At 38.0% G+C, this 26240-nt stretch overlaps 1 protein-coding gene across 3 annotated transcripts in view; it reads right to left on the bottom strand.

Moving 5' to 3' along the window:
- Nucleotides 1-26240, bottom strand: part of SLC25A26 (solute carrier family 25 member 26) — a 145775-nt gene that overhangs the window by 24133 nt on the left and 95402 nt on the right. For 2 of the 3 annotated variants that reach the window (XM_037019104.2, XM_037019103.2), the window contains one exon: nucleotides 15910-15954. The exons of the other annotated variant lie outside the window; for it this stretch is intronic. In XM_037019104.2, coding sequence (XP_036874999.1) covers nucleotides 15910-15954 — 45 coding nt within the window. The remainder of the gene's footprint in view (nucleotides 1-15909; nucleotides 15955-26240) is intronic. 3 annotated transcript variants of the gene reach the window in all.

The raw sequence follows: 26240 nt of genomic DNA, 5'->3' as shown, positions 1-26240 counted from the left end.
GTAGTTTTCAGAATATAGGTCCTTCACTTCCTTGGTTAGGTTTATTCCTAGATATTTTATTCTTTTTGATGCAACTGTGAATAGAACTGTTTTCCTAATTTTGCTTTCTGCTAGGTCATTGTTGGTGTATAGGAAGGCAACAGATTTCTGTGTGTTAATTTTGTATCCTGCAACTTTGCTGAATTCAGATATTAGATCTAGTAGTTTTGGAGTGGGTTCTTTAGGGTTTTTAATGTACAATATCATGTCATCTGCAAAGAGTGACAGCTTAACTTCTTCCTTGTCAATCTGGATGCCTTTTATTTATTTGTTTTGTCTGACTGCTGTGGCAAGGACTTCCAGAGCTATGGTGAATAAAAGTGGATAGTGTAGGCATCATTTTCTTGTTCCCCATCTTAAAAGAAAGGCTTTCAGCTTTTTGCTGTTACGTATGATGTTGGCTGTGGGTTTGTCATATATGGCCTTTATTATATTAAGGTACTTGCCCTCTATACTCATTTTGTTGAGAGAGTTTTTATCATGAATGGATGTTGAATTTCGTTGAATACCTTTTCAGCATCGATGGAGATGATCATGTGATTTTTGTCCTTTTTGTTGATATGGTGGACTATGTTGATGGATTTTCTAGTATTGTACCATCCTTGCATACCCAGACTAAATCCCACTTGATCCTGATGAGCGATCTTTTTGATGTATTTTTGAATTCATTTTGTTAATATTTTGTTGAGTATTTTTGCATCTATGTTCACATCAGGGATACTGGTAAGCAATTTTCTTTTTTTGTGGTCTCTGCCTTGTTTTGGTATTAGAGTAATGCTCGCCTCATAGAATGAGTTTGCAAGTATTCCGTCTTCTTCTATATTTTGGAAAACTTTAAAGAGGATGGGTATTTGGTCTTCACTAAATGTTTGAAAAAATTGAGCGGTGAAGCCATCTGGTCCAGGGTTTTGTTCTTAGGTAGTTTTTTTTTATTACCAATTCAATTTGTTGTTAATTGGTCTGTTCAGATTTTCTGTTTCTTTCTGTGTCAGCCTTGGAAGACTGTATTTTTCTAGAAAGTTGTCCATTTCTTCTCAGTTATCCAGTTTGTTACCATATAATGTTTCATAGTATTCTCTAATAATTCTTTGTATTTCTGTGGTGTCTGTAGTGATTTTTCCTTTCTCATTTCTGATTCTGTTTATGTGTGTAGACTCTCTTTTTTTCTTGATAAGTCTGGCTATGAGTTTATCTATTTTGTTTATTTCCTCAAAGAACCAGCTCCTGCTTTCATTGTTTCTTTCTGTTGTTTTATTCTTCTCGATTTTATTTCTGCTCTAATCTTTATTATGTCCCTCCTTCTACTGACTTTGGGTGTCATTTGTTCTTCTTTTTCTAGTTTCATTAATGGTGAGTTTAGACTGTTCATATGGGAATTCTTCTTCTTTCTTGAGGTAGGCCTGTATTGCAATATACTTCCCTCTTAGCACGGCCTTCGCTGCATCACACAGGTTTTGCGGTGTTAAATTATTGTTGTCATTTGTCTCCATATATTGTTTTATCTCTGTTTTTATTTTATTATTGGTTACTTAGGAGCATACTGTTAAGCCTCCATGTGTTTGTGGGATTTTTCATTTTCTTTGCTTAAATTATTTCTAGTTTCATACCTCTGTGGTCTGAGAAGCTGGTTGGTATAACTTCAATCTTTTTGAATTTACTGAGGTTCTTTCTGTGGCCTAGTATATGATCTGTTCTTGAAAATGTTCCATGTGCACTTGAGAAGAATGTGTATCCTGCCGCTTTTGGGTGTAGAGTTCTGTAGATGTCTGTCAGATCCATCTGTTCTAATGAGTTGTTCAATGCCTCTGTCTCCTTATTTTCTGTCTGGTTGATCTGTCCTTTGGAGTGGGTGGAGTGTTGAAGTCTCCTAGAATGAATGCATTGCATTCTATTTTCCCTTTTAATTCTGCTAGTATTTGTTTCACAGATGTAGGTGCTCCTGTGTTGGATGCACAGATATTTATAATGGTTATATCCTCTTGTTGTATTGACCCCTTAATCATTATGTAATGCCCTTCTTTGTCTCTTGTGACTTTCTTTGTTTTGAAGTCTATTTTGTCTGATACAAGTACTGTAACTCCCACTTTTTTCTCCCTATTATTGCATAAGATATCTTTTTCTATCCCTTCACTTTTAGTCTGTTTGTCTTTGGGTTTGAAGTGAGGCTCTTGTAGGTAGCATATAAATGGGTCTTGTTTTTTTAATCCATTCAGTGATTCTATGTCTTTTGATTGGTGCATTCAAACCATTTTCTTCTAGGGAGATCATCGATAGGTATGTACTTATTGCCATTGCAGACTTTAGACTCATGGTTACTAAAGGTTCAAGGGTAACTTCCCTATTATCTAGGCGTCTAGCTTAACTCACTTACTATGCTATTACAAACACAACCTAAAGGTTCTTTTATTTTTTTTTCTCCTTTTTCTTCCTCCTCCATTCTTTATATGTTAGTTATTATATTCTGTGTTCTTTGTCTATCCCCTGACCAACTTTGGGGGTAGTTGATTTAATTTTCCATTTCCTTGGTAACTGACTGTTCTACTTTCCTTACTATGGTTTTATTACCTCTGGTGACAGCTATTTAGCCTTAGGAACACTTCCATCTATAGCAGTCCCTCCAAAATAGACTGTAGAGACAGTTTGTGGGAGGTAAATTCCCTCAGCTTTCACTTATCTGGAAATTATTTAATCTCCCCTTCAATTTAAATGATAATCTTGCTGGATAGAGTATTCTTGGTTTGAGGCCCTTCTGCATCATTGCATTAAATACAACATGCCACACCCTTCTGGCCTGTAAGGTTTCTGCTGAGATGTTAGCCTGATGGGTTTTCCTTTGTATGTGATCTTTTTTCTCTCTCTGGCTGCTTTTAATAGTCTGTCCTTATCCTTTGTCTTTTCATTTTAATTATTATATGTCTTGGTGCTGTCTTCCTTGGGTCCCTTGTGTTGGGAGATCTGTGCACCTGCATGCCCTGAGAGACTATCTCCTTGCCCACATTGGGGAAGTTTTCAATAATAACCTCCTCAGAGACACTTTCTATCCCTTTTTCTCTCTTCTTCTTCTTCTTCTGGTATGCCTATAATACGAACACTGTTCTGTTTGGATTGGTAACAGTTCTCTCAATATTCTTTCATTCCTAGAGATCCTTTTTTCTCTATGTGCCTCAGCTTCTTTGTATTCCTCTTCTCTAATTTCTATTTCATTTATCATCTCCTCCACCATATCTAATCTGCTTTTAAAACCTTCCATTGTGCTCTTCAATGATTGGATCTCCGACCGGAATTCATTTCTGAGTTCTTGAATATTTTTCCGTACCTCCATGAGCATCTTTATGATTTTTATTTTGAAATGTCTTTCAGGAAGATTGACAAGGTCAGTTTCATTTGATCCTTTTTCAGGTGTTTGAGGGATTTTTGTTTGAACAAAGTTCCTTGAGCATTTCATATTTGTATGTGGCACCTTATAGTGCCCAGAAGCTCTACTCTCTGGAGCTGCTCGGCCTCTGGAGCAATGTTGGGGGTCAGAGGGGAGTGGTGCTGGTGGCTAGGGGGAGGAAAGAGCTGTTTCCTGCTTCCCAGCTGCTATGCCCGTCTCCATTGCCAGAACCACTGGGCTGAACACATAGGTGTAAGCCTCTATGCTTTGCATTTGTAGTTGCCATAGGTGGGGCTCCCCTCTGGCTCACCTGATGCTAGGGCAGGGATTGCCAGTTTGCATGCCAGGTGTGGGCTGGCTGGGAGGAAGGTGCAGCAGACTCTGTATCACTCTGCATATCACAGTGGGGGCCCTTGGAGCTGCATATCCAGCCAGGAGGATGGAGCACCTGTAGTTCCTGCAAGTTCTCAACCTTCTAGGCAGAGTGAGCCCAGACAATTTTTTCTACCTGTCCTTTCTACTGAGCAGTAAGCTCTGTGTAATCCTTGCCTTTTTAGCAGCCCTTTCACTGTTAGGAAATCTCTCAGACTGCACATCTTTCTTTTGTCCCAGAGCAGCCGGATGTGGATCCCTGTTTTCCACAAGTGGCTGGAATCTCAGTCTCTCCAGGTATTCTGCCTGTCTTAGCTTTCCAAGCTCACTAATCACCAGAGCACCATGCAATGTAGATTTGTGCTCCCAGAGCAGATCTCCAAGGTTAGGTGTTCAGCAGCCCCAAGCTTCCACTCCCTCCCCGTTCTGTTTCTCTTCCTCCCTCCAGTGAGCTGGGGTGGTGAAGGACTTGGGTTCTGCCGGATCACGGCTTTGGTACATTACCCTGTTACATGAGGTCTTTTCTTTTTCTCCCGGTGTATGCAGTCTGGCACAGCCTTCTTTCCTATTGCTCTTTCAGAATTAGTTGTATTAATTATATTTTCATATTATGTGTGGTTTTAGGAGGAGGCCACTGTCTCACCTCTCACGCCGCCATTTTTAATCTCTTCATAACAATCTTTTTTTAAGATTTTTAGCACAAATTGTTAAAATGAAAGAATTGAGGGACTCCACTAACAAGCCTCTGGAAACAGTGACAAGCTTCTATCCTCAACAGCACCAGAACAATACAAATACTAGGGAGTCACTTGTTTTCATTAACCTCCAAAAGCTCTTTCATCTCACCCTTGATTCTAAAGGAGAGGGACCTCGGAGATCCAGATGGCCTTGCACAGTTCCTTATACAAGAAGGCAGGCAAATACTTGGTACTTAAATGAATCCCTACATTAAGCAAGTGAATGAGTGGTCAATAAGTTTACCATCACGTAAAGAACAGGGGAAGATAGGAATTGGCCAAACATCGTGCTCCCTGGTTCTCCTCTGGGGGCAGCAGAGTACCTCTATGGAACAGCAGGCAGGTTCCACCACAGTGACCAAGGTTTACTTAACTGCACAAGGCTCTCTGGTGAGCTGTATCACGATGCTTCCAAGGTTCTGTCTAGGTTCAGCTGGAGTGAGGGCTATGGTCAACTCTCTTTACAGAGGCTAGAGCAGGACAAATGCTATTGCACTGCATATTTAAACCAAACATACTACACACACACACTCACAAATAACCTGCAAGCAAATCTAAATGAATAAAGACAAAGCTAACTCCTTTTTTCCCATTTTTCAGGGGAGGCTACATGTGAATCTATAGATGGGTCCCTTGAAATCAAACCCTGGCAGGGTTTTATATCTCCAAAGGACCTAGGAATCATTACAGGCATTTTTAAATGTATTTTTCAATATCTATGTTTGATAACCTGATTAAACTATAGTGTGGTCAACTCTTCTCCTCTCTTCTCACACTTTGACTCAGCCAAAAAAGTCACTGTGACTCATTAAGGGAAACGTCCATCTGACTAATCATCTCTCATTCTCAGTCCTGAACTTACATAAATAGGAAAGAAAGGACTACAAGAAAGAAGACAAAATAGGAATCCTGGCGTGCTTCTGCTGGTTTGTTTTTGACTGTTTTTTGACAGAGGACCTTGGCCCACTCCCCTTTCAGTTGCAGCACTCATGAGGCAGGGTTACATCTCACCTTCACTTGGAAGGAACGGGACCTGCAGGCGACACGCTGATGCTGTGAGGGCTGAGGCTTTGCAGCCGTGATTGCAGGATGCCGGGCAGCTGCTCCACGGGGCTCCATTAGGCGCCGGCAGAGGAACCCGGAGCTCTGGAGCCACACCCATTCCGTCCATCCCTCAGGCCTCTGCTGCACAGGGCGCCCCTCCCTCCCCACTGAGGTGCTCCGGCAGCTCCTCCTTGCCCTCTGTCTTTACCTTCTCACCGGCCGAACTATAAAATGCTAGCATTTTCTGAATATTATTTTTACGGATTGAATCTCAACTAAAAGTAAGAGTAAGGACTTCTCATATTTTCCCAATTCTCACATTCCTTATGTGGATCTCAATAATTCCCCGTCCCTCCTCCCCGGCTCTTCTTCCTCCTCCCCCTCATTCCCCATCTCTCCAGCCCCCTCAGGGTAGCCTTAAAAACAAAATTCACCCATCACTTTTATAAATTAAACAAAAGGACACTGTGGGGATTCTACTTTCTTTCTTTTTCTTTTGCATAAAGTATCCCACATTTTCCAGGATGCAAATTAAAAATTCAAATTTTTATGAAATGTTTGAATTGTTAAAAGATGCCTTTTCACTATGTATTTGCTAAAATTCTAATCAGCATCTTGACTGGTGATCAGGACATATAATAAATACTTTGCTCCTATTTTGGGGTGTTTTCTTCCACACTGACATGCTATGTTTAATTTAGGCCACAAGCTTATTATGGTGGGAATCCTACACACAGACACACACACTTACTCTGTTGTAATTCTCATCTCAATCTTTAATACACCTTTGTAAGAATCTATGTTCTGATCAAACACATCTGTGCAGACACCAGATTCTCCCAGGTCTCATGAAAAGGTGTATGTGGAAACCCTGAACACTGAACATCCTCCAAATTACCATTATTTTGTTTATATTAACTAAAGGTAGGGAGGATTTTGTTGTATTTGGGTGGTGACAGTCATTTTAACAATTATTAAAATAAGAACCAACAACAATAAACAAGTTGAAACAATTCAACTTGCATAAAAACAGTTTTTATAAAGTATTACCTGTTCAAAATACTTAGAAAAATATAGGTAATTATTTCATGCATTGTACTATAATTGAATCCACTGGCTCCTGACCTCTATTACAAAGGTCTGATTCCATCTTTAAAAATCACCAACATATGCACTATTTGCAATAGCCAAGATAGGAAGCAACCTAAGTGACCATCAATAGATGAATGGATAAAGACGTGATACATATTCAAAATGGCGTACTTATTAGTCGTCTATAAAAAGAAAGATCCTGTCATTTGCAACAACATGGATGCATCTAGAGGGTAATATGCTCAGTGAAATAAGCCAGGCAGAGAAAGACAAACACCATATGATTTCACTTATTTGTGGGGAATAAAAACAAAGCAAAACAGAAGAAACAAAATAACACTGGACTCACAGACACCAAGAAGGGACTAGTTAGTTACCAAGGGAGAAGGCTGGGGTGGGGGCAAGGGCGAGGGGTATAAAGGGGTACAATTATAAATAATTCACAACCACAATATAAGTTGGTCATGGGGATGGTAGTACAGCATGGAGAATACAGTTAATGATTCTGTAACATCTTTTTATACTGACAGATAGTAATTGCACTAGAGAGGGGGTGAGGATTTAATGATATGGGTAACTGCTGAACCACTGTGTTGTATATTTGAAACCAACGCTACTTTAATTTTAAAAGAAATCACTAGCATAATGTCACAGTGTCGTATAACCTAACTGATTTTACTTCGTTTTGCTTCAAATGTTACATTGAAGCTTAAAGCTTGTATTTCTTCTACTTACTGCTTTTTAACTTTGTGTAACACATTTATTGTGGCTGAGAGCAAAACTATTTAGACCCAACAGCATTCTTAACAATCTCCTACACTGTACTATACACTTTTGTTAAATATTCAGACAATAGAAAAAATATGATGTTCTTACTGGAAATTTTATCAAAGCTTTTCAAAACATGCTTATTGTTTACCTAAATCCCAGTAGAGTAATATCTATGAACATACTTGTAAAAGAAACTAATTATAAATAAAACAGTTAGTGTACACAGTCATCCAACTTTACACAGACCTTGAAAAAAAGAATGTTAATCTTCAAACACTTAGTAAATAGTTATAAACACCTGCTATGTAAAAGACAGAACTATAAAGAATATAAACATAAATATTAACAACCAGAAGACAAAGTTCCTTCCTCCAATAAGCAGTCTTGTGAGGAATTAAACACAAACACGTGGAAAAATGTGGTCTGGCTCCACTCATCACCGTAAACTATCTGTGTCCCCCACGGTTGGTCGCTGAGAACTGCCTCCTGAAGTGTACACTCTGCTAATCCCTGTTCAAGTGCAGCAGAACCAAAGGTGTTTGGGAGAATTGCTCTAAGAAGTATGGGAGCCAGGGTTTTTAAACTTTATGTCATCAAGTTAAGGAATCAACATAACTTACAGAAATGCCTTAAATAAGCTGATTTGACATAATATGACTTCACCTTTTTACTAACGTTTGAGCATATGAAAGAGCAAAAACATTATTAAAGACATCGTGCGCTACATGCCAAGTTATGTGTTAAATGAATAAGAACATCAATTTTGGAGTCAGACTGCCAGGGTTCAAATCCTGGCTGTACACCTTAATATTTAGTATCCCTGAGGCAAACTCTTCTTCAGTTTCTACATCCACAAAATGAAGACCATACAGCGCCTATCTCACAGAACTGTCACGAAGATTAACAGGAGACAATCCATGGAAAGTGGTTATCTCAAGGCCTGGCACACTGTAGCTTTGAGAGATGTTAGGTATTATGATTGCCTTTATTACTACAGTCATTAGCATTAACCATATTAACACAGTCAAAGAGTGGTAGACAGGAAACCCACAACTTGGGTCACTAGATGAAAGGCAATGGCTCTAAGCCCGGGTTTCCTGGTTTTAGTGGGGACAAGGCCCCCCTCCTTGGGTTGTGTGTCCCATGAATGAGATGCTAATACATATCCAGCTTAGCCCAGTGCCTGCTCAACTCACAACTGGTGTCTTGTAAGTATTCAGGTGATGATAAGAGCACAACTCAATTAAAAAAAAGTTATTAAAATGCTAGGAAGGAAATAATTAGGTGCTGAGATAACTGAGGTGGGAAGAAGGGAAGGTCCTCTTTAAAAAGGGGTGGACAGGGAATGCCTCTCTGAGGTGACACAGTATCTAAGACCTGAGGGACAAGAAAGAGTTGGATATGAGAAAAGCTAGGGAAAGAGGTGGAATGACAGCTTGGTGAGGGAAGGGATTTCCATCAGTCCTCTTCATCACTGTATCCCCAGACTCCAGGAAATGCCTGGCACAATACATGTAAAGGCCCTAGGGTAAGGACCAGCAGGGCATGTCCAAAAAGAACCGAGGGGAGGCCAGCAGGGCTGTACTGGGTTAAGAGGATACAATGTGGCTGGAGGGTGGTGGGAAGGTGGGCTGGGATAAGGTCGGTGAGGTAGGAGGAAGCCAGATGACAGAGAACCCTCGCAGCCAGCCTCTGAACTCTAGATTTTATTCTTCTTTCAAAGAGATGCCACTGATGGGTTTTAGCGGAAAATGGTATGCTCTGATTCGTTTCTTTTAAAGATCACTCTGGTTGCTATGAAGAGAAGATATTTTAGGGAAGCAAGAATGAAATGAGGGAGGTCATTTGAGAGGCCAATGTAGCAGTTCAAGCAAGAGGTGAGAGAGAGTCTTCAATTGGAATAGTGGCCCTGATGGGTTGGATCGCGTGGGATGAGGGAAAAGGAGAACTACAGACTAATTCTTAGGGTTCTACTTAAACAAGCAACAGATGTTTGCATCATTTACTGTGAAAGGACAACTGGGAAGGAACAGGTTGGGCGGAAGGAGGATAGAACCAAGACTTCTGCTATGAACTGGTTCCCTTGAGACATCTCGGGTGAAAATGCCAACTGGGCAGCTGGTCACATGAGGCTGGACCTCGGAGGGAGCGGTCCACCACAGGGCTCCGCACAGGAAGTCGGCCACACAGACGCGGCGCCCACAGCCAGGAACAAGGCTCAGCAAGACACTACGGGTCATGAGAACCAGGTGATCTATCATCTTTCTCTTTTTGGTGGGCTGCCAGAAAGTCCCAAAGTAAACATAAATCTTAAACGAAAATTACTCTCTCAGAGACTGTGGACATGGTCATCGACCCCTGTGACTGTGCCCTCCTCTTCATGATGTCAGGTCTTCTTTCAAATAAAATACTTTTTGTTATGAAATAAAGAGTTGAAAATCGATCATTTGAAGGTGGGCAACAGAGTGAAGGAGGTTCATTGATACTATTTGTTTTCTGCTTTTATATACATTTGAATTAAAAAACAGTACATAACAAATACGTATACGCACACGTGTATGTATATGTATATGTGTGTGTGTGTGTGTGTGTGTGTAAAATAAAATCTTTTTTTAAGTATATATACTATGAAAAAAGAAAAATGTAAGAAATGAGGTAAGTGAGGATAATCTAGGCAGCCAGGGGGACCGGGGAGACCAGCCCCACATTACCGTGGGTAGTCTGAGCCACAAACATGCGGCCCTGAAGTTATCTGCTGGTGTCGCCTCTGCGACAGGCTACAAGCTACTCAAGGGTGTTAGTCTGCCTCACTCACCTTTGCCTCGCTGTGAAACGTAGTAATATCTATTTCGGGAGAAGATGTGCGCTCACCTCCTCCCACAGACAAACCGAAGCTACAACTGCATACAGAAAAACTCACGATGAAAAGACCTAAAGACCAACCAGCAGCACCTCCACAGTGGAGGGCATGATGCAAAAGCCCCATCAAGCAGGGAGGAGGGGTAGAGCCGTGCTCAGAAGCCAAACCCACGGGCAAGGGGAGTATCAGAGGCTCGGAGGGTCTCCCCGAGGGGCGAGGGGATCAAGCCCCACACCAGACAGTTCCCGTCCAGGGCACTACACAAGGAGCCTCCATAATGTCTGGCTTTGCAAATCAGTGGGACTGGACCCCAGAAACCTTGAAAATCAGCAGGGCTTCACTCCCAGAGAGCCAGAGTGCTACAGAAACTGAGACTCCATTCTTCACGGGCCAGCCTGAGGTATCACTCAGCCCGACACCTAGTACGAAGGCAGCACCTAGTTGCAAAGCACCTGAGTCATTCAGGAAGAGGATTTATCAGCTAATTTTAGGATGTGTGCCCAAGGGGCAGGGATCTAAAGGAACTTTTTCCAGGAACAGGTGCATTTTCTTTGCCCTCCTTTAGCCAAGCTGGCCAGATGCTGACAGGTGGTAGGGCTGACCATCCCCAACTCACCTGCTAGCCCCACCTGCCCTGCCCTGGTGCTCCCTGAGGACCCATCCACCCAACTCGTACCCCAGCAGGCCCCCCTCCAAAGCAGCTCTACCATGCCACACCTGGCAGGCGGCCTCGGTTGAAACTGATGCCCCCACAAAGCAACTACTGCTGTGTCACACACCTGCCAGGCAGCCCAGCTAGGCCAGTGCCCTTCCAAAGTACCTGCTACCTGGAGGAAAGTCAGGGGCCAGCCATGCCCAGCAGCATGCCCACCACAGTGTGGCCAGGCCTCTCAGCCAGCCTTGAGGGTGGGGGTGAGGGTGGGGGGCCCCCTGCAGCAGACAGGGCCCAGCCACAGCCTGACGGTTCACGCAGTCCATACAGGGGCACCCCTGGAATGCCTGCCTCTGTGGCCAGGGTCTTTGTGCTTTTGGGCCCCATACTGCACTGTACATGAGATCACTATTTAAGACCAGGAAATGTACTGACCTACCTAAGAGAAACAAACACAGAGAATCAGACAAAATGAAGAGACAGAACAAGTTCCTGCATTATGTCTCCCTGGGCAATGGAAACAAAAGCTAAAATAGACAAATGGGACTACAATGACCTAAAGAGCTTCTGAACAGCAAGGGAAACCATGAACAAAACAAAAAGGCAACCTTTTGCATGGGAGAATGTATTTGCAAATGGTATGTCCAACAAGGGGCTAATATCTAAAATATAAAGAACTCACACAGCTGAACACCAAAAACCCTAATACTCTAAAAAATGGGCAGTGGACCTGAATAGACATTTTAAGACAGAGAGATGGCCAACAAACACAGGAAAAATGCTCAAGATCAGTAATCATCAGGGACCTGCAAATCAAAACCAAAGAGAGATATTGTGTCACAGCAGTCAGAGCCAGGCCACCGACCAAAAGACAAGAAATAACAAGTGTTGGCGAGGACACAGAAAAATGGCAACCCTCCTACACTGCTGGCGGACATGTAAATTGGTGCAGCCACTGTGGAAGGCAGCGTGGAGGTTCCTCCAAAAACTGAAAATAGAAATACCATTTGACCCAGTAATTCCACTCCTAGGAATTTACCCAAAGAAAACAAAATCCCTGATTCGAAAAAATATATGCACCCTATGTTTACTGCCACATACAATAGCCAAGGTATGGAAGTAACATATAAATGAGTCTATCAATAGATGAATGGATAGAGTTGTGGTACATATACACAAGGGAAATTTTATTCAGCCATTAAAAAAAAAAGAAATCTTGTCATTTGAAACAACATGGATGGACCTACAGAGTATTATGCTTAGTGAAATAAGCCAGATGAGAAAGGCAAATACTGTATGATTTCACTTATTTGTGAAATATAAAAACAAACTAAAACAAAATGAACAAAATAGCAGTAGACTCATAGACACTGACAAGTGACTGGTGGTTTCCTATAGAAGGGGTTGGGGGTGGGTGGGTAGGGAGCATGTGAGGGATAAAAGGGCACAAAAATTACCAATTATAATATAAGTTGGTCACGGGGATGGTAGTATAGCATGGAGAATATAGCCAATGATTCTGTAACCTCTTTTATGCTGACAGAGAGTAACTGCACTAGTGGGGGTGAGGATTTAGTAACATGGGTAACTGTTGAACCACTGTGTTATATACTTGAAACCAATGTAAGATTCTATATCAATGATAAATTAATAAATGAAATAAAAATAAAGGTGCCAATGGACAAAGACAAATACCAAATAATTTCACTCATTTGTGGAGTACAAAAGCAAAGCAAAACAGAAGGAACAAAATAGCATTGGACTCACAGGCACTGAGAAGGGACTAATGGTTACCAAAGGGGAGGGATAGGGGAAGGTGATGGTGGAGGTGGAAGGGGATAAAGGGGTACAAAGATTCACAACCACAAAAGGTGGTCATGGGGATGGTAGTGCAGCACAGAGAATTCAGTTAATGATTCTCTAATCTTCCTACATTGACAGATAATAACCACAGTAGATGGGGTGAGGATATAATAATATGGGTAACTGTTGAACCACTGTATTGATATTTGAAACCAATGTAAGATTGTATATCAATGATACTTTAATAAGATAGATAAATAAATAAATGTGTAGTGAAAATAATAAATAAGTGTGCCAAGAATTGTCTGCTTCAACAAAGCAGTATGATTTCACATTTGGGTATTAAAAAAACAAACACACACTCTATGCTCAACAATATTTAGCCTTATTGCGAATTAAAACCACAATGATATATGAGTAAGCAACTATTAAAATGACTAAACAAATTAGATCTAAGAATAACAAATAATGGCATGGAGGCAGAACACTTGGAACTCTCATACACTGTTGCAAAATGGTACAGCCACTTTGGAAAAACACTTTGACAGTTTCCTATAAAAGTAAACTTATACTTTATCTATGATACAGAAATCCCTCTTATGTACTTACCCAAGAGAAACAAAAACTTATGTATACACAGATAGCTATATGCAAATGTTTACCACAACTTTGCTCACAATTATCAAAAACTTGAAACAACGCAAATGTGTATCAGCTAATGAATGGATAAATTGTAGTCCACCTGTACAATGGAATATACTAACAAAAAGCAACAAACTATTACAGGCAAACACATGAATGGATCTCAAAAGCATCATATATAGTGCAAGAAGCCAGGCACAAAATGCTATGTAGTTTCTGATTTTATTTATAGGCATGCCTCATTTTATTGTGCTTCTCAGATATTGCATTTTTTAAATTACAAGAGGTCTGTGGCAACCTTGCACTGAGCAAGTCTATTAGTGGCATTTTTCCAATAAAATTTGCTCACTTTGTGTCTTAGTATCACATATTGGTGAGACTTGCAGTATGTCAAACTTTTTCATTATTATTATATTTATTATGGTGATCTGTGATCAGTAACTATGACCTCCTAAAAGTTGAGATGATGGTTAACATCTTTTAGCAATAAAGTACTTTTTAATTAAGCTATTTACATTGTTTTCTTAGATACAATGCTACTGCCCACTTAACAGACTATGGTATAGTGTGTACATAACTTCTATATGCACTGGGAAACCAAAAAGGTCACTTGACTCGCTCTATTGTGACGGTCTGGAGCTGATGCTGCAGCACCTCCAAGGTATGCCTGTATATGATATTCTGGGAAAGGGAAAAGTAGCAATAGTCTGTATTCTGGTTTTGCATTATGGTTGGAGTCATAAACGTTTGTCAAAGCTCATAAAGATGTACACTCATAAAGGGTGAATTTTTCTGCATGAAAATCGCTCCTCAATAAACCCAAGTTAAAATAAACTACTTACAGCATCTTAACATTGGCTGGAAGAAAAGTGTTAAAGCTTAACATTGTTATGTACAACTACTCTGAAAAATTCTAGACATTCCTTAACTAACTAGAATACTACAAATACCCTTAAAGTATTGAAAAGAAGTAAGCCCCATGCTTTTGTCCCTCTTTGGGCCTCAAGACATTCCTATGCGTAGATAGGGCGTAAAGACATGAGTGTGCAGAAGCTGCGTGAATGCGGGTTATTGAGACACTAATAAAGTGAGTCTTGTTTGCTGGACAGCTGTTTGCCACATTGTTCTTGTCACACACAGAAAAGGAGAGCTGTTATGCTCAAGGAATGTGACCTTCTCGTTGGAGCGCCGTTATATCATGCCCAGAAACAGGGCCCAAAAAGCCCATTTTTACCAGGCATCACATAGGAAATGGTATAAAAAAAAAAAAAGACACAAAAAACTATATAAAATAAGCTGAACTACTCCTTAAAATCAGATCACTTATAAGAAGTATTTCTCAATACTTTATATTCTAGGGTCTATTTTTTTATAAGACTCACGTTTTGTCTCATTTTACTATCCTTAGTATATTACCTCAACATAGTACTTCTCAGAGTCCAAATAATTTTATTCTTCCAAAGACATTTCGCATGAGTACTCTATGATTACTAAGTCCATACAATTATAGGAGTGATTCATCTTTGTCATTGCTAATAATCATTCATATTACTGTTAGTAATTCATATTTGTTCATAATAGTTCACATTATTGTTATCAAGTGCCTATCTAGACATTTTGACATTTTAGTTTGGTCATTTATAAATAATTTTCACTTCAACAAGGGCTTTCAGATTCTTTTACCATTATTATACAGAGTAAGAAATACACTTCACATTGTACCCTGAAGAGATGTGTGTCTACATATGTGCACGACACTGACGTCTTACAAACAAAGATTTATCCTTACCATGTAAGATGCTTTCCACTATTCTTCTATTATAGTCTTTAAAATGCTGGCAAACACCCACACAATTCATATGATGACCCCAAATTTTCAAAATCATGGCACCAAAAGATGAAAAATACATATATATCATCTCTGCAAATTTTGAACACATTTTAAAAATTCATTTATTTGCTTTTAATCATATAAGTGACCTTGCCCTGCGGCTGACTCCAACTCCCCACACTCTGCTCCTTCTCACTGGGAGCTCCGGGCCTGCTTGGGATGAGCAGCGTACAGGGAAGGGGACAGTCAGACCACCCGCCCTGCTGCTCCGCGGCAGCCTGCCACTAGCTGTGGGTCAGGGAGGCCTACAAATACTCAGGGCCTCACGTTTCCCTCTCCATTTACTGCCACTGTTACTACCTAACCTGTACACACACACGCATACAAAGTAAAGTGAAATAAAATTCAGTTAAGCAGAAAGAGGAGTTGCAATACCGAAGAAAGTTAAGTGTTTCCTTATCATCTGTGGAGTTCAGTTATTCCTGTTATGCTTATTTTCCAGCCTTAGAAACTAGAACAAGTTTAAAAGACTGAATTGGCATATAAATCACACCGAAAAAATATTTTCAACTGCTAATTATTTTAAGTTTTTAAACTGCTAGACAATACCATGTTCTAGTATTCTATGCTGAAACCAGTGAGTATTTGTATAATTAGAGAGAAATTTTATCTCAACATTGTAAAACTTACTTTTAAGGACTCCCATAAGGGAAACTGGACCAATGAGAAAGGAATCTGGAAAAAAAAAATCAAATAGTCAAGAAAAAGCAGTTTGTCTAGCATTATTGTATGAACCTATAATTATTATTTAGAAACATGACTTCATTTTAACTTTATGTATATAGTAAAGCTAAAATTAAAAGAACTTACAGGTAAAATACAGTTTTTAGGGGAACAAATGTTAAACTGTAACTGTTTAAGTTAAACTGTAATTACTGTTTAATTACAGTTTACTGTACAGTTCTACATCTTTTTGAGCCCAAGGGACATAAAATGACGCTGTGAAGAACTTCTGAAACAGAGAAGCACAATTCATAGGAGGTCTGGGCTACTGAAATGACAAGTATTTCCCATCACAAGTAATAAAGACTAGAGGCTTTTAAAAGTATGCTTCTGCTTACGAGCTAGAGCTGTCTACTCCTCAGCAGGCCAAGTGTTAGAGTTTGAAGGACAGAAGGGGAGACAGACAGAACCACCTGCAAGAGTAAAGCAAAGGAACAGGGACCTAGGAACAGAGCAGCCAGTCTGGGCTGGGCAGCCCTGAAGGGAAAGCATAGCTCATGCAGGGATCTGAACAGAGCAGAGGCGGCCTGAGAGCTGATTTAGGCCCAAGCATCATAGGAAAGAAGAGGTACCTATAGCAAAGAAGCATGAGCAGGGAACAGGATGCCACTTACAGAAGTATTTACAGTTAGGGCACTATGGTAAGAACCTGAATTACCTAGCATTTGTCATGTGTTACGAACTGTACCAACAAGCACTTCCTACGTTTCATTTAACTGAATACTCACAACAACCCTATAAGACAGTTAGGTATTATTACTATCGTCATTTTAAAGAAAGGGAAATGGAGGCCCAGAGAAGATCACTGCCTAAATGACACTTAAGAAGCCCAGACAATCTGAATCCAGCGCCCTGACCGCTATTCATCTACCTAAAAGCATCTAGGGACATTTATATGCATATAAATTCACCAATGGTGTACTTGATTTGCTTTTAATTAAATTCTGTAAGAGTCTAATGTAGAATTTACCTCTCTATTTCTTAAAATACCTGAACTCCAGGAGACCCTGCCCACTAGCCTATGTAATACCCAGTCCCAGTCTAATGGGCTGTAATAGGCATGCTTCTCCTGAGCAAGGCACAGCCCCAGTACTATCATTATGTACTCAGCTCAGTTGCAAGTAAATAGGAGCAGCAAATGCTGGTGAGGACGTGGAGAAAGGGGAACCCTCCTACACTGCTGGTGGGAATGTAAATTAGTTCAACCACTGTGGAAAGCAATATGGAGGCTCCTCAAAAATCTAAAATAGAAATACCATTTGACCCGGGAACTCCACTCCTAGGAATTTACCTTAAGAAACCAAGATCACAGATTCAAAAAGACATATGCACCCCTATGTTTATCGCAGCACTATTTCTAATAGCCAAGATATGGAAGCAACCTGTGTCCATCAGTAGATGAATGGATAAAGCAGATGTGGTACATATACACAATGAAATATTATTCAGCCATAAGAAGAAAACAAATCCTACCATTTGCAACAACATGGATGGAGCTAGAGGGTATTATGCTCAGTGAAATAAGCCAGGTGGAGAAAGACAAGTACCAAATGATTTCACTCATTTGTGGAGTATAACAAAGCAAAAAATTGAAGGAACAAAATAGCAGCTGACTCACAGAATCCAAGAAAGGACTAGCAGTTACCAAAGGGAAAGGGTGTGGTGAGGGTGGGCAGGAAGGGAGGGATAAGGGAATTAAGCACACATAACGTAGGCAGGGCACAGAGAAGGCAGTATAGCACATAGAAGACAAGTAGTGATTCTACAGCATCTTACTATAGATGCTATATATGTGTGTGTGTGTGTGTGTGTATACACACACACACACACACACACACAGATGGACAGTGACTGTAATGGAGTATTTGGGGGGTACTTGATAATATGGGTGAATGTAGAAACTATAATGTTGCTCATGTGAAACCTTCATAAGATTGTATATCAATGCTACCTTAATAAAAAAAGTAAATAGGAACTTTGAGCATTATCAATATGTAAATGGATGTGTGTGTGTGCACATGCATATACACACGTGTCCTAGAAACCAAGATTTTGAGGGAATTAATGGATATTTACCATCACATGAATTAAGGGCATTAAATTACTTCTGAAATATTTATATTTAATCAAAAACTAAAAGCCTAGCATCATGTGTCCTACTCTTCTGGACCAAATGGCCCTGAGCTTGACAGTGGACACAGGAAGAAAAATCTGTCTTCTATTCAGGTACGAAGAGGAAGTGAGGCAAAAAATATATATATTTATATATCAGCATCAATGGACTAGTTGAGGTTGACAAACCAGAATTTCAGAGAAGTTTGTCACCTTCATAAATAAGGAGCAGCACACACCCTATGTCAATGCTCCATAATAGGAACTGAATTTACTTTAGTTTTTTTGTCACCAAAATGTGAAAGCATCTGACAAAGTCCATTCTGAAACTCAAGTGCTATATTTCCAATTAACTATCAAGACCTCCAAAACTTACTGTATAAATAGCTTTTAAAACCTTGTCTAAATTAAGAAAAAATTATAATATGTAATAAAACACCCAAGAGGACAACAGGTAGTGGGATTATAGATTACTTTTTCTTCTTTGTACTCTCCTCTCCAAAATATAAATATATCACTTTTTAACAAGAATGTAAATATTTCACATTTATAAGATTAAAAAATGCCCCATAACTTACTGTAAGGGTCCATGCTAGCATTCCTCACTTCTTAATTAAAATTACCCATAAAATTGCACTTTACGTTATTCACACCTTTTTGGTACTTATTAACATTAGATTTTAAATCCTGCAGATGAGGATTTTGCCCATTTTCCTCTATTAAAAGTTATTCATTAGTTTGTTCTTTCAATTTAATGAAGTAATTTAAAAAATCACACATTTGGAATGGCCAAACAATTCCACTGGGTATTTATTTTAAAAAGTGAGCGGACAGTAAACCCCAACTTTACTCTCTGAAATAAGATTAACTGACAGTCCAAGGTAATTACACATATTTTAAATGTTCAAACCATTACATTTACTTCTGGTTTCTGGTAGTGAAATATTTCTCATAAGATAAAACTCCTGATGTATGAAAATTTTTCAAATATTCTTCAAGTCAAAATCATATTGAATGTTTGTCATTTACAATACCAAGAAACAATAATGAAAATGTGTTCCCCACATGCGAAAGAAGTACTGCCAGCAAATATGGCTCCACAGCTAAAACAAATACTTACCCAACTTCCACAGAACATGGGCCTGTCAGAGAGCTAGCTCCCCCACTCCACGTCTGGTCTGGAGTTACGTAACAGTGATGTTTCTTCAAAATGTGGAATTTTAAACCCCAAGCAGATGTAAGCTGGTATTTTTAAATGTTTTATAGATGAAGAAAATGAATAGCTGGACTCAGAGGTCTTATATTCCAAAACACAACATGTCCATTTTATTACACCAAAAGTTACAAAACGGCTCACTGTTGTGACCTTTTTAATGCCTCCATTTAAGATGTTTTGTTTGAATAAGGTTGTTACAACCCAAGGCACTAATAAGTGAGCAGCAGTAAATCCAGCTACCATCAAAGACGCAGATGTAGAGGGGGAAAAACCTGCTAAAATCCAACATGGGTTCCGCTTAGTAATAAACACAGCTCTAGTTCTATACAAGAGTGCATGTGAGGATTCCATGTGAAGTAGATAAAATGAAATATGAGTGTGGTAAACAGTGGAAGGAAGTGTTGGGCATTACTAATAAAAAAGAATGTACAAAATTACATCATAAGCACGCTTTGCCTTTCACCAAGTACTGGACTAGAAATCACTGAAGCCAATTAATGCTTACAATCCTGTGGTCCTAAAATAAATGTTGATAACCTTTTAGTCCTTTAATAAATAAGTAAGTGACTTACAACCGAGGAGACTTGAAGAGATGATTTCTAAGTTATCACTTAGCTTTAAAGTTCTATTTTCAATGGAAAAATCACATTAGACTATCAATACATTTTTGAAAAAATAACTTGATTGTAGGATACAACTGAATACAATACTACTATGAGTGTGATCTAGGAAGGCTAAGGAATAAGAAAGTACATTTTAAAAGCTCTGAAAGTGATCATTAATAGCAGAAATAATCCAATATTCTCTAGCAGTAAGGCAAAATCCAAACCAAACCAAAAAAATCAACAAACAAACCAAAACACAGAATATCAGAACTGTTTGCTAAGACCTCAAATTAAAAGGGATTTGAAGACGGCATTTCATTGTTAAGCTAGCCATGGATATCACAGTGGGTCCAAGAACTGCCTGATTCATAATTTCAAAGGACCTTACAAGTGACCCACAAGGAAGTATCTGGAAGCATCATTTTTGTTGCACGGCACTGTCCAAAGTTCTGTGCCTGATTTAGGGTTTTTCACTCTAGTGTCTCAAAGATAACAAAGCCATTCTCCTCTTAAATACTCTGCATCTTTTCCCACTGAACTCTAGGGGTAACAAAGGATAAATCAAGGCGAAGACCTAAAAATCTTTTGCCCCAAAGTGATCGTATTCTTAAACTTAAAACAGTGAGAACCATTCAAAGCTGGTCTGCTGGTATTTGGCAGCCCAGGAAAGAATTCTAACAGTAAATATATTTTGATTATTTAACAACTACAATCCATTTATGCACACTATGCAAGGAGAAAAGAACATATACTTAATAAGGGAAATTAACCTAAAAGTAGTAAAAATTTAAAGTGAATTACTTCTTAAGTTTGTACAATATATTAAAATCCCTAGAGCAAGCACAAAATGGACCCAGGAGTACTGAATCTAATATAGAAAAGGTGAGTGTGAGAAACTTGTTAAGTAAATCTCTTAGAACTCAAAGGCAAAAGCCTTGAGGGTATCCCCAAATACTAACTCTGTGTACTAGACATAGGAAGTTCTTAATAAATCTTTTCACTGAAAGTAATTATTAGATTTTCCTTCTCTACATTCTGCAAAATCATCACAGAAATTTTGTCTGGGTGGAAGTAGCTCCTAGTATATCAGTTTACAATTTAGTGTACCAGTCATATCGCACTATTTTCAAATGACAGTAATAGCAGCGCCAAATCAGCCCATACATAATCCACTACACTTCTCAAGTTCTAAAACCAAGTTATTAAAAATGTAGGTGTATTTGACACTTGTGATAAAAGAGCTCATCAAAATAAGAAAAGAAGGGCATTTCCTCGGATAACTATAAAAACATATATGGCTAATATCATTCTTAATTATGAGAGACTGAATGCTTTACCCTTAAGATCATCAACAAGGCAAGCACATCTGTTCTCATAACTTTTATTCAACACTGCACTGGAGGTCCTAGTCAGTTCAATAACACAAGAAAAAGAAATGAAAAGCATAAAAATTGTAAAAAAGTGAAACTGTCAACTATTCACAAACGACATAATTGGTTATGCTGAAAATTCTCAAGAATCTTGAGAAATCAACTTACAAAATAATAATAATCAACAGAATTCCTAAATACTAGCAGCAGATAAGTGAAAAACAAATATTATTAAAAAATCTGCTTAGAGTACAATGAAAATAACACAACTATTTAGGAAAAAAGTTAACAGAAGATGTAGAACCTGTGTATTAAAAGTGACAAAATAGTTTTAAGAGAAATTAAGGACCTAAATAAATACAGAATATATTGTGAATGGACAGGAAGACTCAATAGTACTAAAACATCAAGTCTCCAACAAATTATCTACAGCTCCAATGCAATCCCAATGATTTTAGCAGAATCCTTTTTTTTAATGTGAGTTGATATTTTAAAAGTTACATGCAAATGCCAAGGACCTAGAATAACTAAAACAATCTTGAAAAGTAACAACAAAATGGGGGGACTAACACTTAATTTCAAGGATTACTATGTAATCAGGATACTCATCAGTACAACAGACATAAGATAGACAAAACAAAGAGACAGGAGAGAAAGTTCAAAATTAGTATTTTAAATAAGTAATATTTGAACTAGATAAAGCTAAACCTATACAATTTTTAGAAGAAAACAGACAAGAGTATCTAGCTGACATGGAAGTAAGAGACTTCCAAGGGCATGAGTAGCAATAACCATAAAATAAATAAATAAATTGAAAAATTAGACTACACCAAATTTTTAAACTTCTACTTATCAAAAGGTGCTGCTAAAAATCCCAAAGGCATTTTTGGCATAGATAGAAAAATTCACCCTATCATTTATATGAAATCTCAAGATAATCTAAATAGCCACAACAATCTTGAAAAAGAAGAACAAGTTGGAGGTCTCACATTTCACGATTTCAAAACTTACTAAAAAGCTACATTAAGTAAAACAATATGGCAGTGACAGCAAGATATACAGACCAATTGAACAGAATAGAGACCCCAGAAATAGAACCTGGCGTGCACAGTCAAATGATCTGTGACAATGGGGCCAAGACCATTCAATGGGGAAAGAACAGTCTCTTCAACAACTGGCACTAAAAAATCTAGGTATTACCATGCAGAAGAATGAAACTGGACCCTTATTTTATACCATATACAAAAACTAATTTAAAGTGGATCAAAGATCTAAATATAAGAAATAAAACCATAAAACTCTTCGAAGAAAACGTAGGAAAAAACCTTCATAACTGGATTTGGCAATGCTTTCATGGGTATGTCACCAAAAGCACAGGAACACAAGCGCAACTAGACAAATGGGGCTGCATCATCCAAATTTTAAACTTCTACACATTAAAGTACATGATCACCAGATTGAAAACCTATGGAATGGGAGAAAACAGGCAGATCATTAATCTGATAAGAAGTTAATATTCAGAATTCATAAAGAACTCCTATAGCTCAACAATAACAACAAAGAAAGCACTGTAATTTTTAAAATGAGCAAAGAATTTTTAAGAAGGTATCTTAAGAAGGTGTACAAATAGCCAAAAAGCATATGAAAAGATGCTCAATATCACTAATCATTAGAGAAATGAAAATCAAAACCACAATGAGATATCTTCTCACACCCATTAGGGAATTACTATAAAAAAAAAAACAACTCCAGAAAATAAAAACGAGCAAATATGTGAAGAAACCAAAATCCCTGAGCACTACTGGTAAGGATGTAAAATGGTGCAGCCTCTTAGAAAACAGTACAATGGTTCCTCAAAATTAAAAATAGAATTATCATATAATCCAGCAATTCCACTTCTGGGTATACTCCCAAAAGAACTGAAGGGAAGGTCTCAGAGAGACATTTGTACATTCAAATTCAAAGCAGCATAATTCACAATAGTCAAAAAGTACAAGTGCCCCAACTGTCCAACCCAAGTGTCCATCTATGGATGATGGATAAATGCAATGTGATACACACACATATGCAATGTGATATATACACACACAAAGGAGTATTAGGCTTTAAAAGAAGGAAATTCTGACATATGCTACATAATATAGCTTGAGGACATTATACTAAGTGAAATAAACTAGTCATCAAAAGACAAATACTGTTTGATTTCACTTAGAGGAGGTATGTAGAGTAGTGAAATTCATGGAAAGTAGAATGCTAGCTGCCAGTGGGCCAAGTGAAGAGAGAAATAGGGAGTTATTGTTTAATGGTTACAACTGTTTCACTTTTGGAAGATTAATGTTTTGGAGACTGGTTATACAACAGTGCGAAAATACTTAACACAACTGAATCATACTTTAAAATGGTTATGATGGTAAATGTTACATGTATTTTACCAAATTAAAACTTTTTCTAATTTTTAAAGCTACTATTAATAAAAGTGCAACCACAGACTAGAAGAAAGTATTCACAAAACATATATGACAAAGGACATCTATTCAAAACATACAAAGAATTTTCAAGCCTCAGAAAGAAAAATAAATAAGAACCCAGTTTTTTACATGTACAAAAGACTTGAACAAGCACTTCACAAAGAAATATACATAAATCTCTAATGGCACATGAAAAGATTCTCAACATCATTAGTCATCAGAGAAATACTTAAAATTCACTGAGAAAACACTCTTGTGGTTCCCCTGAACATTTAAAACAGAATTATCATACAGCCCAACAATTCCACTCCTAGGTATAACCCAAATGGTTGAAAACACGGACTCAAACAGATGCCTGTACACCAATCTTCACTGCAGCATCATTTACAAAAAAAACAAACAACCCAGTGTCTATCAACAGACAAACAGATAAACAAAATGCAGTATTATCCATAAATAGAACATTACTGTGCCATGAAAAGGAATGAAGTTTCTGATGCATGCTACAGGGTAGATGAACCCTGAAAACATTATGCTAGGTGAATAAGCCAGACACAAAAGGTCAAATAATGTATGATTTCACCTACATGAAATATCTAGAACAGGCAGATTCACAGAAACTTGATCAGAGGTTATCAGGGGCTAAAGAGAGAGAGTAGTGGGAGTTACTACTTAATGAGTAAGTCAGAGCTTCTGTTTGGGGTGATGAAAGATTTTTTGATTAAACAGTGGTGATGGCTGCATTACACTGTGAATGACACTGAAGTGTAACTTAATAAAGTGGTTGAAATGGCAAATTTTTATATATTTTAGCATAATTTAAGAACTATTTAAAAGAAGAACACAAACTATTTGAAAGAAAAACACATTCATGTGCTGTTGTAAAACCACTAAAATGACTGGAATCAGAAAGACTGAAAAACCCATGTAATACTAAGGATATGCAGCGACCACGCTCATATTTTGCTGGTAGGAACTTAATGCTGTACAATCACTTTCAAAAGGGATTTGCTAAGACTTTATTTAATCCAAAAATTACACCCCTAGGTACTTATCCAAAAGTAATGACAATATATGTCCAGAAGTAGATTTGTCATGAATGTTACAGCAGCCTTAATCACAACAGTTAATGTCCATCAATGAGAGAAAGGCTATACATATTGTGGTCTAATCACACAATGTAATATTGGCAATAAATGAAAAGATAGTACTGATAGATGTTATAACAATAATGCCCCTCACACATATTATGTTGAACAAAATATGTTAGACACACAGACACACAAAGAGTTCATACTGTATGATTCTGTTTACGCAAAGTTCTAAAAAAAAGAAAAACTAACCTGGGGTACGCAGTATGCCTGGGACAGGATACAAGAGAACATTCTAGGGTATGGAAATACCTAATATCATTAACGGGGGTGAGTGCACCCATTCTTCAGGGTGGACATCTATGATTTGTGCATTTAATATATTAAAATTTTATCTACAAATATGCTATAAAAATGCAATAGTAATCTAGGGGAAGAGTGGGTGGTGATATAGACAATAAAAATGACAATATTACGGTAACTGTTGAAGCCTGGTGATGAGTACTTTGAGGTTCATTATACTATTCTGTTTACCTTGTATATGGTTTAAATTTTCCGTAATAAAAAATAAGTGTACAGGTAAAGTACAACTATGTTCTTATGATTAAAATTCATATACTGAAACCTAAAAGTAGAGGTCAAAGTGAGTGCCTTACCTCCAGGTACCAAAGTTAACTGACATTTCAGATGTATCTCTACCTACTTAGGTTTAATTTTTTAGTTTTCTTTTTCTTTTTTTAATTGAAAATTAGTATACATATAGCTCCAAAATTTGATTTTTCTAAATACCTTAGAGAAATTACCAGGTTGATTATCAGAAATCTGTCATTTCTTACCACTGCATATTTAATATCCCTTGATGACTTCCTTTCATTTTATCTGATAAAATACTATTTTTCTCTTTACTCAGTCATTTCTAATATATAGGGAATTCTAGATATATCTTACAGATTATAAATATATTATCTCTGAACACACCTAATAGTCACATGCAGAGATAAGCCCATCTTAAAACCTTTCATTAGCACAATCATCCTTTAAAATCGCCCATGTTAATACTGAGATATAGCAGAACGCAAAGAAATCTTCTTTTAGGTATCAAGTTTAACTTAACAATTCAATCAAAATGGAAATCATAAAATCATACAGGCTTTCCAACCTAAGTGTCCATCAGTAGATGAATGGATAAAGAAGATGTGATACATATACACAAGGGAATATTATTCAGCCATAAGAAGAAAACAAATCCTATCATTTTGCAACAACATGGATGGAGCTAGAGGGTATTATGCTCAGTGAAATAAGCCAGGCAGAGAAAGACAAGTACCAAATGATTTCACTCATCTGTGGAGTATAAGAACAAAGAAAAACTAAAG

Source organism: Manis javanica, chromosome 3 (assembly GCF_040802235.1).
Source record: "Manis javanica isolate MJ-LG chromosome 3, MJ_LKY, whole genome shotgun sequence".
NCBI classification, from domain to species: Eukaryota; Metazoa; Chordata; class Mammalia; order Pholidota; family Manidae; genus Manis; species Manis javanica.
This window is presented reverse-complemented; position numbering and strand designations above follow the sequence as displayed.